This window comes from Orcinus orca, chromosome 12, assembly GCF_937001465.1.
Source record: "Orcinus orca chromosome 12, mOrcOrc1.1, whole genome shotgun sequence".
NCBI classification, from domain to species: Eukaryota; Metazoa; Chordata; class Mammalia; order Artiodactyla; family Delphinidae; genus Orcinus; species Orcinus orca.
In genome coordinates this window covers 9,764,400-9,778,771 of record NC_064570.1, presented here as the reverse complement: position 1 = coordinate 9,778,771, position 14,372 = coordinate 9,764,400, and the positions used below count along the sequence as shown (strand labels likewise).

Genomic DNA, 14,372 nt, shown 5'->3' with positions numbered 1-14,372 from the left:
CCTGGACTCTCATCCCCAGCTCCCCCTGCCCTTTTTCCATCTAGGAGTCCAGCTCAAATATTCCACGCTCTCCTAAGTCTTCTACAGTCTCCTAAGGAGAATTGACTTTTTAAAAATCCGCCACCACTGTACTGTGTACCTCTCTCCATTACAGGATTTATCACACACAGTTAAATGTAATTACTTATGAATTTGTCACTCCAAAAGGGATCACCTTTTTAACAGCATATCCCTATCCTCCAGAACAGAGCTTGGTATATGAATAGGGATTCAGTAAATGTTTATGGTAGAAAAGAATGAGGAAATAACTACAGAACTGAGCCAAGTAAGGCTAGAGGGCTAAAATGTGAGTGAGATGGAAAGGCAGGGCTGGAGAATCCACCTGGTGCTGGAGTTCTGAATAAAGGGGTAAGTAAAATGGTGCCTGTCTGGGGTTTCTTAGCAAGGTTGATACATAAATTTCAGATAAAGCTATGAATAAACTAAAAGATTTCTTAATTACTTTCAAAGCTAATGCCCACCTTTACCACCTTACAACATACAAATTAAAAAGAAAATTCTACAGTGCTAGAAACACAGTAAAATAAATATGCAAAGGCAGAAGGAATATTTTTATCCTTTGAAGTTATTTAAAATGTTTTGTTCTATGGAAAACTTTTAAGAAAATAATCCGTGCACAAAACCCTGGATTTGAAAAAACAAACAAACAAGATGCAATGAAAGCAGTGTTAATACTGTAAGCTATAAACTCACCAGCATGCAAGTAGAACATTATATAAACACAATTATTTTAAAAGTCTTGTGATTTGAAACTCATAAAATGCAAATTGTAGTTTTTTTTAAAAAATTAGTGGGCTGTGATTCTGTTGCTCATAGATACTAAAATCTACCTAACTCCGTAATCCTTGTGTGGGGCATCTTTACAAATCCCAGTACCTCAAAGTATTTTCTTTCGTCAGCAGTACTGGGAATGCTGGGGGAAGGACAAAAGCAGGGCCACAAAGCTTTGTCTACTGCGTAGAATAAAGGTAGAATGTCCATTCAAAAAGCAACCCTGGCACCAACTTCCTATTTATGGTATTCAAATACTATAACATGAATTGGCAAGCTCTTCTGATAAGTTACCCAGAGCTCACTTTTGTTCTTTAAAGGCATCATCTTACACATAACTTTTAATGCAATGTAAAAAAGCTGCTTGGGCTTCCCTGGTGGCGCAGTGGTTGGGAGTCCGCCTGCCGATGCAGGGGACACGGGTTCGTGCCCCGGTCCGGGAGGATCCCGCGTGCCATGGAGCGGCTGGGCCCGTGGGCCATGGCCGCTGAGGCTGCGCATCTGGAAGGGGCCACAACAGTGAGAGGTCCGTGTAAAAAAAAAAAAAAAAAAAAAAAAAAAAGCTGCTTGTATGAACCATTAAAAAGGAATTATTTTAATGTGGCACAAAACATGAAAAACAAAGAAATTAATATTCATTAGTATGTGTTTAAACATCCTAAATCATATCTAAAAAGTGAGAGTTTAATTTTATGGCTTAGGCTCTGACTGCACTAAGTGCTGTTTTACTAATTCAGCTCATTTATTCTCTGCGATTGGCTTAATAGAAATACTACTCTAGTCCAGTAACAGCAGCCTTACCCATAAAAAAAAAAAAGGACACAAAGGATATTTTTGTGTATGGAAGTTACTTTCAGTTTGAGGCAACCTTAAGTTACCTTTATAAACTCCAAACTGCCAAAACAGATTAACTCCACGTTATAAAGTTTAAAAACTAATTTGCCTCCAGACTCTATCTGGGCAACAAAGAGGGTCAGCAGCATTGGGACTAGTGAAGAAAGAAAGGGGTGTTCTAGGTGGGGGGGCAGCAAGGACAAGGCTCTGAGGCTAGAAAGCACACTGCCTTTCAGCACGGCTAGACCTCTGACCGTGACAGAGGCTTATTAGAGGCACAGCTAGACTCTCAACCGCAGCACTCCTGACATTCTGGACCAGATCATTCTTTATGGGCCTGTCCTGTGCACTGTAGGATGTGCAGCAGCTTCCCTGGCCTCTACCCATTAGATGCCAGTAGCTCTCCTGTAGTTATGACGGCCCAGACAGTACCTCCAAACACTGCCAAATCTCCGTCGTGGGTGGAGGTGGGCGGATGGGACACAGCAAATTTGCCGCACACACCTCCCCCACCCTGGTCGAGAAGCAATGGGTTAAAGAATAAGCAGGGGCCCGATCACACAGGAACTTACAAACGTCTTCAAGGGCCCTGGAATGTATTCTCAAGGCAAGAGGGCGCCACTGAAGTGACAGCGGCAGTGTGATCAGATTTCATCCAACAGAGTTCACTAAGTACCTCCTCTGTGCTAGTAAGCATGGTGCAGGTGCTGAGGATACAACAATGAACGAGGTACACTCCACTCTCTTAGAATTTATGTTCTTTTAGCAAAAACAGATTAACATTTTAAAATGGTCAATATAACTTCATTTTGCAACAAGTGTCGTGAAGAAAACAAAGCAGGATAACATCAGAGAGGAACTGAGTGGTGGGAATGAAGAGGCTACTGTATTTTAATTAGATGGTCTGGGGAAGCTTCTCTGAGGGGGTGAAGTAAATTTGCGTTGAAACCCTGGATGGCAACACAGAGCCAGCCCTGCAAAGACCCAGGGAAGGAGTTTCCTGGGCAAAGCTAGAAAAGTCCTACGCATAAGGCTGGAGTGCTGAAGGAACAAGAAGGCCCAGGGCCTGGCAGGGCGAGGTGGGCGTGGGATGGGAGAGGTGATGGTGGTGGCTCAAGATGAGGTCAGCGAGGTAGGTGGGGCTACATCCTGTGAGACTTCCTCAACAGGAGATGCTGAAGGGTTTTTAAATAAAGGAGTGACATGATTTGACCTACATTTAAAAAATATCTACGTGGGAAAAAAAATTCTAGGGGAAGTAAAGGAAAGGCTGAGATACTAGACAAGAAACTGTTTCAATACACCAGGCAAAAGGTGAATGGAGGTGGAGAGAGATGAAAGAGCCAGGCTCTGTTTAGCAGCTGGGCTAACAAGCAGGTGCTCACAGCTTAGGTGAAGGGAATGACGGGAAATGAGAAAATCTACCATGATTCTCTGCTGGGTTTTTGGCTTGAACGACGGGGGGGATGGGAGTGGCACTCACTGAAATGGGAGAGACTAAGGGAGGAGCAAGTTAGGGAGGAGGAGAGGAAACCACAACTTCTGGCTGGGACGTGGGGCTTTGACATGCCTGTGAGATGAGATGGACCACGTGCGGTTTCAAGGCAAATCTGAAGGTCAGGCTGGAGCTATGTATTTGGACATTATCAGATTGTATAGATTGTTTTTAATGCCAGGGACTAGGCAAGAGCACCAAGGACTGAGGACAGATGGAGAACAGAAGAGTGCAAGTATGAGGCCACTGGACACTCCAACACTTCCAGGTCTGCAGAGGAGGAGCCAGAAAAGGAGATGAAAAAAGTGGCCAGTGAGGTGGAAGGGGTAGAAGCCAAGAGAGGGGAGAATACTCCCTCGTGTCAAGTGTTGCTGAGAGGTCAGGTAAGAAGGATGACGACAAGACCTGGACCTGGCAACAAGGACGGCACTGGCGACCCACACCAGCAGTTTTGGGTGTGCTGGGAAAGAAGCTGGACCGAGGAGAAAAAGGAGAGGAAGTGGAGACAGCGATCACAACCAACTCTTTTCAAGAAACCTCTCCTATGACGGGAAGCAGGCACATGGGCTGGTACCTGGAGGAGGACAAGGAACACCGAGAGAAGACTTTTAGAGGTGGGAGAAACTAGAACACGTCTCCACACACTGCAGCAGAGGGAAAACTGATCACCATCAAAGGCTGGGGATCATTATGGGAGCGAGGTCCTTGGGTAGATGGGGGTGGGAGGCGGGTGGATGCCCTCATGTGCGTGGGGCTTTGGCCGCAGCATGGATATTTCGCCCATGTTAGAAAGGCAGAGGTGCGGGGAAGAGGAAGGCCAGCGCATCCTTGCGGTAGTGTGGGGAAAGGGCTGTGACGGGGCTAGGTGGCAGGCAGGGAGAAGGAACCTTAGCTGTGATAAGCACCTTGGGGCAGGAAGGTACCCCAGCTACAGTGGCTGTGAGGGTGGGGGAGGAGCAAGACTTGGTGACTGATCAGATACAGGGGTGAGAGAGAGTGCGGTCACGATAAAGTCCAGCTTTCCAGTCCAGGCCGCATTGCTAGATGATGGATGACACTGCCATTCACGGTGGGTGACCCGGCAGTAGGTTGGGGGGCGAAATGGGGGGGGGGTAAATGACAGTTCAAGTGGAAACACACGTAACACCAGTGGGACATCCAAGCATCAGTGTCCAGTCAAACGGGCCCGTGAGCTAGGAGCGCAGGGGTCTGGCTGAAGACGCGGTCCTGGCAGTTGTCTGCATGTGGATGAAGCCACTGGAATGGACAGAACCGTGGAGAAAATACCTGGGCAAAGGAGGAACCTGAAGTCAACAGGATGGTGGGAGGTGAAAAACAGGAGCCAAAGTAGGATCAGGAAGAAGTACAGAAAGAATAAGAACTATGAAAGCCCAGAATCTGTTAGCACAGAAGCAAATAGTAACTGATATATCTGAGTCATCAAGAAAAAGTGAAATTACGTTCAACACAATCTGCGTTGTGGAAAGATATACAGCACATTAAAAAAAAAGATTTCTTCTTAAAATTGTTAGAAGTATTTCAGTCAGGAAACACTGAAACAAAGCTTAAGGGGAAAGCGTGCGCTATCAGGTCTGCACTCCACAATGCTTTGGTTAGAGATCTGCTCACGTGAGACCAATTTTCTATGCTCAGTAAGAAAACCCAAGTGAAATCAAGGCTACCTTCCCTCCAGTGGAGTGAGACTGGGAACATTCTTGAGGTGATTAAGCCTGGTTTGTGTCAGGCCTGGAACAAGAAGGCTTTTATGGCAGAGCTTATCTTTCCTGGTAAGTGTTGCACATTCTTACTTTATAAAATGCTTTATAAGATGCTTGGGGCCCTATTTTACTTGTAAAAGGAAACCGGTAGGTTTTTAAAGAGGAATCTTGGCAATACGCCAAAACGGCTGATTTCCCCCAACCCTTGGCAAAAAAAAAAAAAGGGACAGTACATCAGTCACTACGTCCCATTTTAAACTGAGCAAGTCCCTTTGATTCGGTCTCTCTGTCACCAAATTGCTCCTTGACATTCACAGAGTACCTCTCACCACCGGGATGCCAAGCCCATTAGAGCTGCAATGGAATGGGAAATAAGGAATATAGAGATGTTCTTGTCACCTCAGACCTGAATTTAACTGATGCACAGTGCCACTTCCAATTAATTTAAAAATGATTCCAGGAAAAATATTCCTCACTGCTTAAGCTGTTTGAAGGCCCGAGGGCTTGACAGATGGAGCTATCTCTGCAAGATCATGACGACTGCGTTCTGGGCGGTCTAGGAAGTACCATCAGGAAGAGGAAGCAAGGCAGCGGCTGCTGACATAAGGCAGTCAGAATAAGAAACTGAAGCTTTCTTCCTGGGGGCGGAGCTGGTAGAAATCTTTGGAAGCACTGAAATTAGATTAGGCGAGGACACAGAGGGAAATGTTTCAGCCGTGTTTCAGACTTCCCCTGCAGACCACTCAGAAGTGGCTACCATTAAACAATTTGCCAGGAGACTCGAATTTGTTTTTAATCTTTGACCTAAACCAATGAAAAGTATACAGCATGAAGTTTATTTCCTTCTTAGATATCTTAGAAGTTAAAAACTTTTAAGCTTTTCCATAGTTTTATTTTACATGTGGGGTTCAAGCATTCACCCTACAATGCTGCTTTCATTTGAAATAAGTAAACACGGTGTAAGAATAAATGTATTTAATGTGAGATACACCAGAATGTTGGTAAAACTGAAATTAGCAAAAAGTAAAAGAAATTTGACTGTAATTAGCAAAAGCCCTCAAGCTGGTCATAAGGTAATTAAGAAGTGAGCCTAAATATTAATATAAAAGTATGCCTAGCAACAGCTACCAAAAAGAGCTGGAGAAAATAAATTTTATTAGAGTGTATTCACCATTGTCTCAGAGATAAGGTATAATATTACTTCTTTTAAAAGATCTTTCTTATAATACATACAGATGGCCAATAGGCACATGAAAAGATGCTCAACATTGCTAAGTATTAGAGAAATGAAAATCAAAACTACAATGAGGTATCACCTCACACCAGTCAGAATGGCCATCATCAAGAAGTCCACAAATAATAAATGCTGGAGAGGGTGTGGAGAAAAGGGAACCCTCTTGCACTGCTGGTGGGAATGTAAATTGGTGCAGCCACTATGGAGAAACGTATGGAAGTTCCACAAAAAACTAAAAATAGAGTTGGCATATGATCCAGCAATCCCACTCCTGGGAATATATCAGGACAAAACTGTAATTCAAAAAGATATATGTACCCCTATGTTCACAGCAGTACTATTTACAGTAGCCAAGACATGGAAACAACCTAAATGTCCATCAACAGATGAATGGATAAAGAAGATGTATATATATGTACAATGGAGTATTACTCAGCCATAAAGAAGAATGAAATAATGCCATGTGCAGCAACATGGATGGACCTAGAGATGATCATACTAAGCAAAGTCAGAAAGAGAAAGACAAATACCATATGCTATCACTTACATGTGGAATCTAAAATGACACAAATGAACTTATCTACGAAACAGAAACAGACTCACAGACACAGAGAACAGCCTTGCAGTTGTGGGGGAGGGAGGGACCGGGAGTTTGGGAGTAGCAAGCGCAAACTATTACACAGAGAATGCATAAGTCACGAGGTCCTGCTGTACAGCACAGGGAGCTCTAGTCAACATCCTGTGATGAACCATAATGGAGAAGAATTTTTAAAAAATCCTTCTTTGAAGAGGAAAGTCAAATGACACTTTTTAGAGAAATATTTAAAATATGTATGTTTTAACATGTTTTATTTTTTTAAAGAAAAAGAGGTCTGGCCTTACGAGAAAAAAGCAACCTATATTAGATGAGGAGGCAAGACTGGGGCTGGAGAGTATTCGTGACTCCAGTCACAGATTATTTCCATAAAAGCCTTTACAGCAGCAAGGTCTTCAGAGAGACACAATAAAGGAAGAAATTTTCCATGTATCAGATTGGCAAAAATTTCAGAGTAATAAAAGCTACTAATGGCAAGGGTGCTAGGAAACTTGTATACATTGCTGGTATCTTCTAAACTGTATAAGCTTTCCTGGAAGGCCATTTAGCAACAAATATTAAAAACATTTTAAAAATACACTTTGATTCAACAATAGCATGTTCTGTCTTTAGAACACATTTCTTGACAAAGAAGAGTACAAAAAGATGTATGCCTATAGAGGTTCACATGGTGTTTGATAGTAAAAAATTACAAACTAAATGCTGTTGGCTGGAGACCGATTAAGTAAATTATAACATACAATTGAGTACCATGTAGCCATTAAAAGTGATGGAGATTCATACACTCCACTGTGCAGAGATGTTCTTATGAGTATTCAGTGAAAAAAAGTTCCATAGTAGTACAGTAAAACAGTATTTATATATGATTATATGTGCATGCCTATAGAAGCTCTACAGGGATGTTCCTACTATAGTAAGTGATTACAATTCAGGGAGATCTTTGGTGATTTTTGTTTTTGACCTTTTCTACACTGATTTTTTCTTTTCATACAATGAGTACATATATATATATATATATATATATATATATATATATTTTTTTTTTTTAATAAAAAAAAAAGCCATGGGCTTCCCTGATGGCACAGTGGTTAAGAATCCACCTACCAATGCAGGGGACACGGGTGCGAGCCCTGGTCCAGGAAGATCCCACATACGGCCGAGCAGCTAAGCCCGTGCGCCACAACTACTGAGCCTGCACTCTAGAGCCCACGAGTCACAACTACTGAAGCCCACGAGCCTAGAGCCTCTGCTCTGTAACAAGAGAAGCCATCGCGATGAGAAGCCCGCACACCACAACGAAGAGTAGCCCCCACTCGCCGCAACTAGAGAAAGCCTGCGCAGCAACGAAGACCCAATGCAGCCAACAAACAAATAAATAAATAAATTTAAAAACCCATTTTTGTTTAAAAAAGTAGGTCCTAAATATATTTTTTCTTTGAAAATAAACACCAATATATGTAAATAAAAACAAATACCTCTTATCCCATGGTTAAAAAAACCCTCCATTTATAAGAGTTAATTTTAAAATTTAAATCTCTGGACAATTTAAAGTATTTTACAATAACTGAGAATGTTTCCATTCATGGTTTTATTTCTATCAATGTTTTAGCTCCTGTGAAGACAACTATAAATGACATGCAAATTTAACTACGCCAGGTATCATGAATATATTCTAACACAACCACAGTAAATGTTAGCAGTGGGTGATTCTGACCAGTATTTTGAGATAACTTCAAACAAATGCAGAACACGGGTCCATTAGGCATAAAAAGCTATAGCGATTCCAATCATATCTATCAGGAATTTTTTATACACCTTATGTTTTTCCTTCAAAGGGAAGAAAAAAAAAACAAGACAGCCTAACCATAAATATGCTCAACCTCTTGCTCAATACCTACTATAAATAATAAAAGGTAAAGTTTTAACATGTAAATAACTATAGGTGGCATGTTTTTTTCTTTTGACAACTGGGGGATTACCAGTTAGTATCAATAACGCCCTTACTGCCTGAAGAGCATTTATCTCCACTATTCTCTAAACTTAAAACATCTGCCCTAATAAACAATCTAATCACATCACCATGTTGTGCACTCACATGGCCCGAATGCACCAGGATCACGTGCACAGCTGCAGTAGGGAACCGTGAACCCATAGTGAATGTTCATTCTTTTCACAATTCAGTTCCTGTTATAAAATTAATGCTGCCTCCATCGTAACACATGATAAAATACCATAATTCAAAGTAAGTGATGAACCCATTCTGAGCAATCAGGCCATGCCCATGGCTGGTCAGCAGGGTGGAGCTGGTGTGGCGATGCCAGGCTGGACCTGCACTGATTCCTACGCTAAGGCAGGCAGGGTGCCACTTTAAATCCCGGGCAGCCTGATCTGCTACAGTTGGCTGACAGGATAGCTTCCACTAGCTCTCCTTTTTTGGAACCTCTGATTAAATGATCTACCACTGTGTAAATTAAAATTTTTTATTTATATCTGATGTATTAAACATGTTCCATGCGAATGAAATTCTGCACTAATTATGAATAAACAAAGAGTAAATCCAAAACATTTCTAATAAACTGAAGAGCTTTGCTTTAAGCCTTTTCAGCCAGCAGATGTAGCTGTGAATTAAAATAGGGAATGCAAGCTGCTCTTGGTCAGCCACTAGATGGCACCCTTTTCTATGGAACTGGTTTACACTGGAGATTTAATACAATTCAACTATTTTGACACTGGATTCATTCTGATTTACATGCATTTATCTAGAATGATCATCTCAATTACTTACTGAGAGCACAGACCGCAACCATTTTTGCGCAACATTTTTTGACTAAAACTTTTCATTCCTTATAGACACATGACATTTCCTAATGAGAGGAAGTAAACAGCGATAAAAGTTCATCACTGGGGGCTTCCCTGGTGGCGCAGTGGTTGAGAGTCCGCCTGCCGATGCAGGGGACAAGGGTTCGTTCCCCGGTCCGGGAAGATCCCACATGCCGCAGAGCGGCTGGGCCCGTGAGCCATGGCCGCTGAGCCTGCGCGTCCGGAGCCTGTGCTCCGCAACGGGAGAGGCCACAACAGTGAGAGGCCCGCGTACCGCAAAAAAAAGTTCATCACTGGAATCGGCAACCTCATCAAAACTCTCTAAATGCAGAGCTTCCCTCGTGGCACAGTGGTTAAGAATCCACCTGCCAACGCAGGGGACATGGGTTCGAGCACTGGTCCGGGAAGGTCCCACATGCTGCAGAGCAACTAAGCCCGTGAGCCACAACTACTGAGCCCACGTGCCACAACTTCTGAAGCCCACACACCTAGAGCCCGTGCTTCGCAACAAGAGAAGCCACGACAATGATAAGCCCGTGCACTGCAACGAAGAGTAGCCCCCGCTCACCGCCAACTAGAGAAAGCCCGCACGGAGCAACAAAGACCCAACACAGCCAAAAATAAAAAAAAAATAAATTAATTAAAAAAACAAACAAACAACTCTCTAAATGCAGAACCGAAATATACCACATTGCTCTCCACAAGCCTCAGGGCAGGGTCATATAATAAGAATTTCCTTGGAAAGTCACCCATAACGCTTAAAAACCTATGCCTTATATACTAACAGTCCACTGGGGAGTGCTGTCTTAGTTCAGTGCCAGGCTCAGGGTAGGCCCACAAATGTCTTTTGAATAAACAAATTAATAAACACGACTGCTTTTAAAAGATGTGTCCTAAAAAAGTATCAGTGGGTTCATTTTTCTGTGAGACTTCTCAGATGTGGAAATCAAACTGATATGCCTAATGACTTACCGGTAGGGAGAGGTTATTTGCATTCTCTCTTTTTGGTTAAAGACATGAAGATGCAATACAAAAGGATTCCAAGTCTCCATACATTCAATAGTGCCAATCAGAAAAGAATCCCACCCCCAAATATTTTATTTAGGTAATAATCCTCTTATCAGTGCCATAATACAAAAACTTTCACATTCTAGAAACTAAAATAGCACAGTCTAGCCCATAAAGCCCAAGTTCTCAAGCATATAATTTAAATAACCTAATTTTGTTGGTCTATGAAAATTTGGATGGATTCATTATGACTCTTCTAAATCAAAGACTGTTCATATTTTCAAATACCTTAAAACTTTACTACTCAATTTATGACCTACATTACTAAACTCTAGAAACATTACCTATCAATTCCATGCACTCAATGTGAAGTACTAACAGACCGTCATTTTGATAGAAACCAAAAGCTTAATAACTTTATTATTATTTGCATGCCCCTCCCCCAAAGCAGATTTCATATGTAGTCAAGGAAGTTTTGTGTACTCCTAGGCAGTTGTGCTTTATAGTCAGCATAAATTAATAAAAATAAAATCTAGGACTATTTTTAAAAAAGCAGTATTATTGTCAAAGCAATACATATTTAAGAATTACACAGAAAAGTAAAATACAAAACTCACCCACATGCCCATAATTCTTTCACATATTATCACCAAACATATTTCCTCCCAATCTTTTCTATTTGTTTTCAAATAATTGCTCTCATATGAAAAAAGAATGGCTGGTCCTATACGAGAATGAAGTCAATTGTGATGTTGGGAGGTCCACACTGAAGATACCCAGTAAAACCTGTCAAATGATTAAGACTGTGTGGATCATTCCACAGTCAAAACCAGATTCACTACCTCCTTCCCCTTGCCCCTTCCACCTACTCCTTTATTTCCCACCTTAGCTAAGGGAGGTAAAATTGAAAACGAACCAGGTTCTGCAGACCATCAGACTTAGCTTCAAATCTTGACTCTGCCAATTACAAGCCGTGTGACTTAACCTGAGTCCCTATTTCCTCATTTACAGAATGGGGGATATTAACACCTACTTCATAGTTGTTGTGAGGATTAAATAATCTGCTATGTCTAAAATGTCTGGCACAATGCCTGAAATGGAAGAAGAGATTTTATATTGGTCAAAGCAAAATTGAGGTAACAATAAAAATCATCAAAAATCTTCAGTCATGGGTTTTCTAACTTTTTTCAAGTAATCCCTACTTTATTATTACAAACAATGAGTAGCAGGCAGTTACTTAAAAAATAAAGGTTACTCAGACTAGGAAAAAAGCGACATCTGTTTGTCTATCAGTATATTTTAAGTGAAAAGTACAATAATGCCTATGTAGTTATTATTAAACTAAATGTGAAAAATTCAATAATAATAATACCTATTACTCCAGCAATTCCCTCTGCCTTGCATCAATTCCCCCCTCCACTGAATCACTCCTATCAGCACGCACACATGCTGTTAATTCTCCCAACTTTAAAAAAAAAAAACAAAACCTCTCTTGATCCCATTCCCCCTTCTAGCTACGACCCCATTTCTTTCTTTCTCTTTACAGCAAAGCTCAAGACTTGCCCATACACACTGCCTCCAAGCTCTCTCCTCCATTCTCCTTCGGATCCACTCCACTCAGGCTTTACCCACCAATGACCACCACATCTCAGTGAACTACCAGTTCTCATCCTACATGACGTATACCCGGCATCCTCCTCCTTGAAAGATGTTTTTTCACCTGGCATCCAAGTCACCATTCTCCTGGTCTCCCCTGCTTCTTCAGCAGGGAAACCTTCTCTCATTCCTCGACCTCTAAACCTTAGGAGCTCCTAAACCAAGGGCTCCTTCCTCAGACCTCTTCTCTTTTCTCTCTACATTCACTGTCTGTGTGAGCTCATCTGATCTCATGGTTTAAATACTATCCACATACTGATTTAGATCTTCACCTTGACCTGTTCCCTGAATTCCAACTTCTATATCTAACTGCTTGCTTGACTCTCCACTGGCTATCTAAAATCTACCTCAAACTCGTAAGTCCCAGACTGAGCCCCTGACATGATCCCCTAATATCTGCTCCTTTCACACTGGTCCCATCCATTTTCCAGTCGTTCAGACCAAAAGCCTGGAGACATCCTTGACTTGACTTTTTCTCTCACCTCCCACATTCAGTTTATAACAAGTCCTTGTTGCCCCTACCTTCAAAATATATCCAGAACCTCTTTTCATCAACTCTACTTCTGCCACCCATCCTAAACCACCACCAATTCTCACCTGTCACAAAGAGCCTGGTCCACAGAACTTCCTACCAATAGTTTAAATAAAAAGAAGCCAAATATTCCGAATGTACAGCTTTTTACCTTGGAGTATAAGTTACACACACACAGGTACTAGGCTCTTTTTCCAATAATGTGTAAACATATTAATAATTTAAATAATAATTTTAAAATGCTTTATTTTAAACGATGTTTATATATATGGATGTCAAACAGCATAGAAAGTTGTTCCAAAGTATTTTACTGAACAAGTAGCTCCCACAAATTTATACAGAACAAACATTTGCTATGCATTAGTCATTACTTAATTATATTTGAAGTTTCACCACCCTTCTATATTTAAATTATTTATATGATTTACAAGTAATGAGAAGCTACCTAGTTATTAGTAAAAAATTTAGTCAATTCTCTGTCATCACTTCACAAGATAGTGAATAAACTGTATGCAAATTTGAAAATCTGGAAGATTTAGACCGCACAAAGTAGAATAAACATTCCAGACAGCAATTATAGGACTGCAGTTACTTACACTGTGAACTCCTAAGGCCTTCCAGACTGCGAAGCTGATCACACCAACCCCACACCAGGCATAAAGTGAGCCCCACCCCAGGGCTCGCAAGGCAAGGGAAGCCCCGCTCTCCGGTAAGGCAGCCGTGGCCACACTTCCCTGCAATGAAGACACAAAGGTTCTGGTAAAAATCATCATTCTGAAAGAAAAAATATTTGGAAAGTGTTTGAAATTAATGACTCTCTGTGTCAGCACCATGATACTAGGAAGCCAGACCAACCCAAGTTCATGCACTTAATAACTGCATGACTTAAGGCACAACTGCTCTGACAAATATTTGAGTGTGCAAGGCACCGTGCCAAGATCCGCGCTAGGTACACAGAGCAACTTCTTTCTGACAGAACACTTAAGACCTGGTGAGGGAGGGGGGAAACACAGACAACTAGAAGTAAATTATGATCTAAATGGAAAGGGCAACGACAGAACTGCATATACATACAGGGCACTGTGTACCCAGAGAAGGAGGACACCTGATCGACTTGCAAGAAGGGGAAGTTTTAAGGAAAGCTTCCTGGAAGAGGTGTGCTAAATCTACATTTGAGAAAAGACTTGTGATATAACTCATTGTGAGGACTTCTAAATATTTATGCAAAATGCCTGACATATAGTAGAAATTCAGCTCCTGGCAACTATTAATAAGAAACTAGAAAAACAACAGTAACCCTCCTCCCAAGTTTCAAGATATAATATTAAGGTAAAAATCTACAATTATACTAATTGAACAACTTTCAGACTATCAGCATAACGAACTTGACTAGAGAAGAATAAGAATGCAACGAGCACTTCAAAAAGGAATAACTGAGGGAGATCCCTGGTGGCCTAGTGGTTAGAATTCCAGGCTTTCATGGCTGTGGCCTGCGATTATGGAAGTGAGATCCTGCGGGCGAGGCCAAAGGGAAAAAAAAAAAAAACTGCCCCCATTACGAAATGTGCTGGGGTTGGGGGAGGGGTGGGTGCGCTGTAAAAAGAGATACTGGGAGGAATGGTGTACTAATTTCTAAAGTCCCTTCCAAT

General features: G+C 41.5%; 1 protein-coding gene across 2 annotated transcripts in view; it reads right to left on the bottom strand.

Moving 5' to 3' along the window:
* Positions 1-14,372, bottom strand: part of TMEM242 (transmembrane protein 242) — a 46,270-nt gene that overhangs the window by 17,122 nt on the left and 14,776 nt on the right. Inside the window, exons 3-4 of one of the 2 annotated variants that reach the window (XM_049695469.1) lie at positions 13,320-13,457; positions 7,769-11,626 (exon numbers count right to left, since the gene is read on the bottom strand). In XM_049695469.1, the coding sequence (XP_049551426.1) occupies positions 11,606-11,626; positions 13,320-13,457 (159 nt within the window). In that variant the 3' untranslated portion in view covers positions 7,769-11,605. Of the gene's footprint in view, positions 1-7,768; positions 11,627-13,319; positions 13,458-14,372 lie in introns of those variants that run through there. The other variant, XM_049695468.1, reaches the window with a different exon arrangement.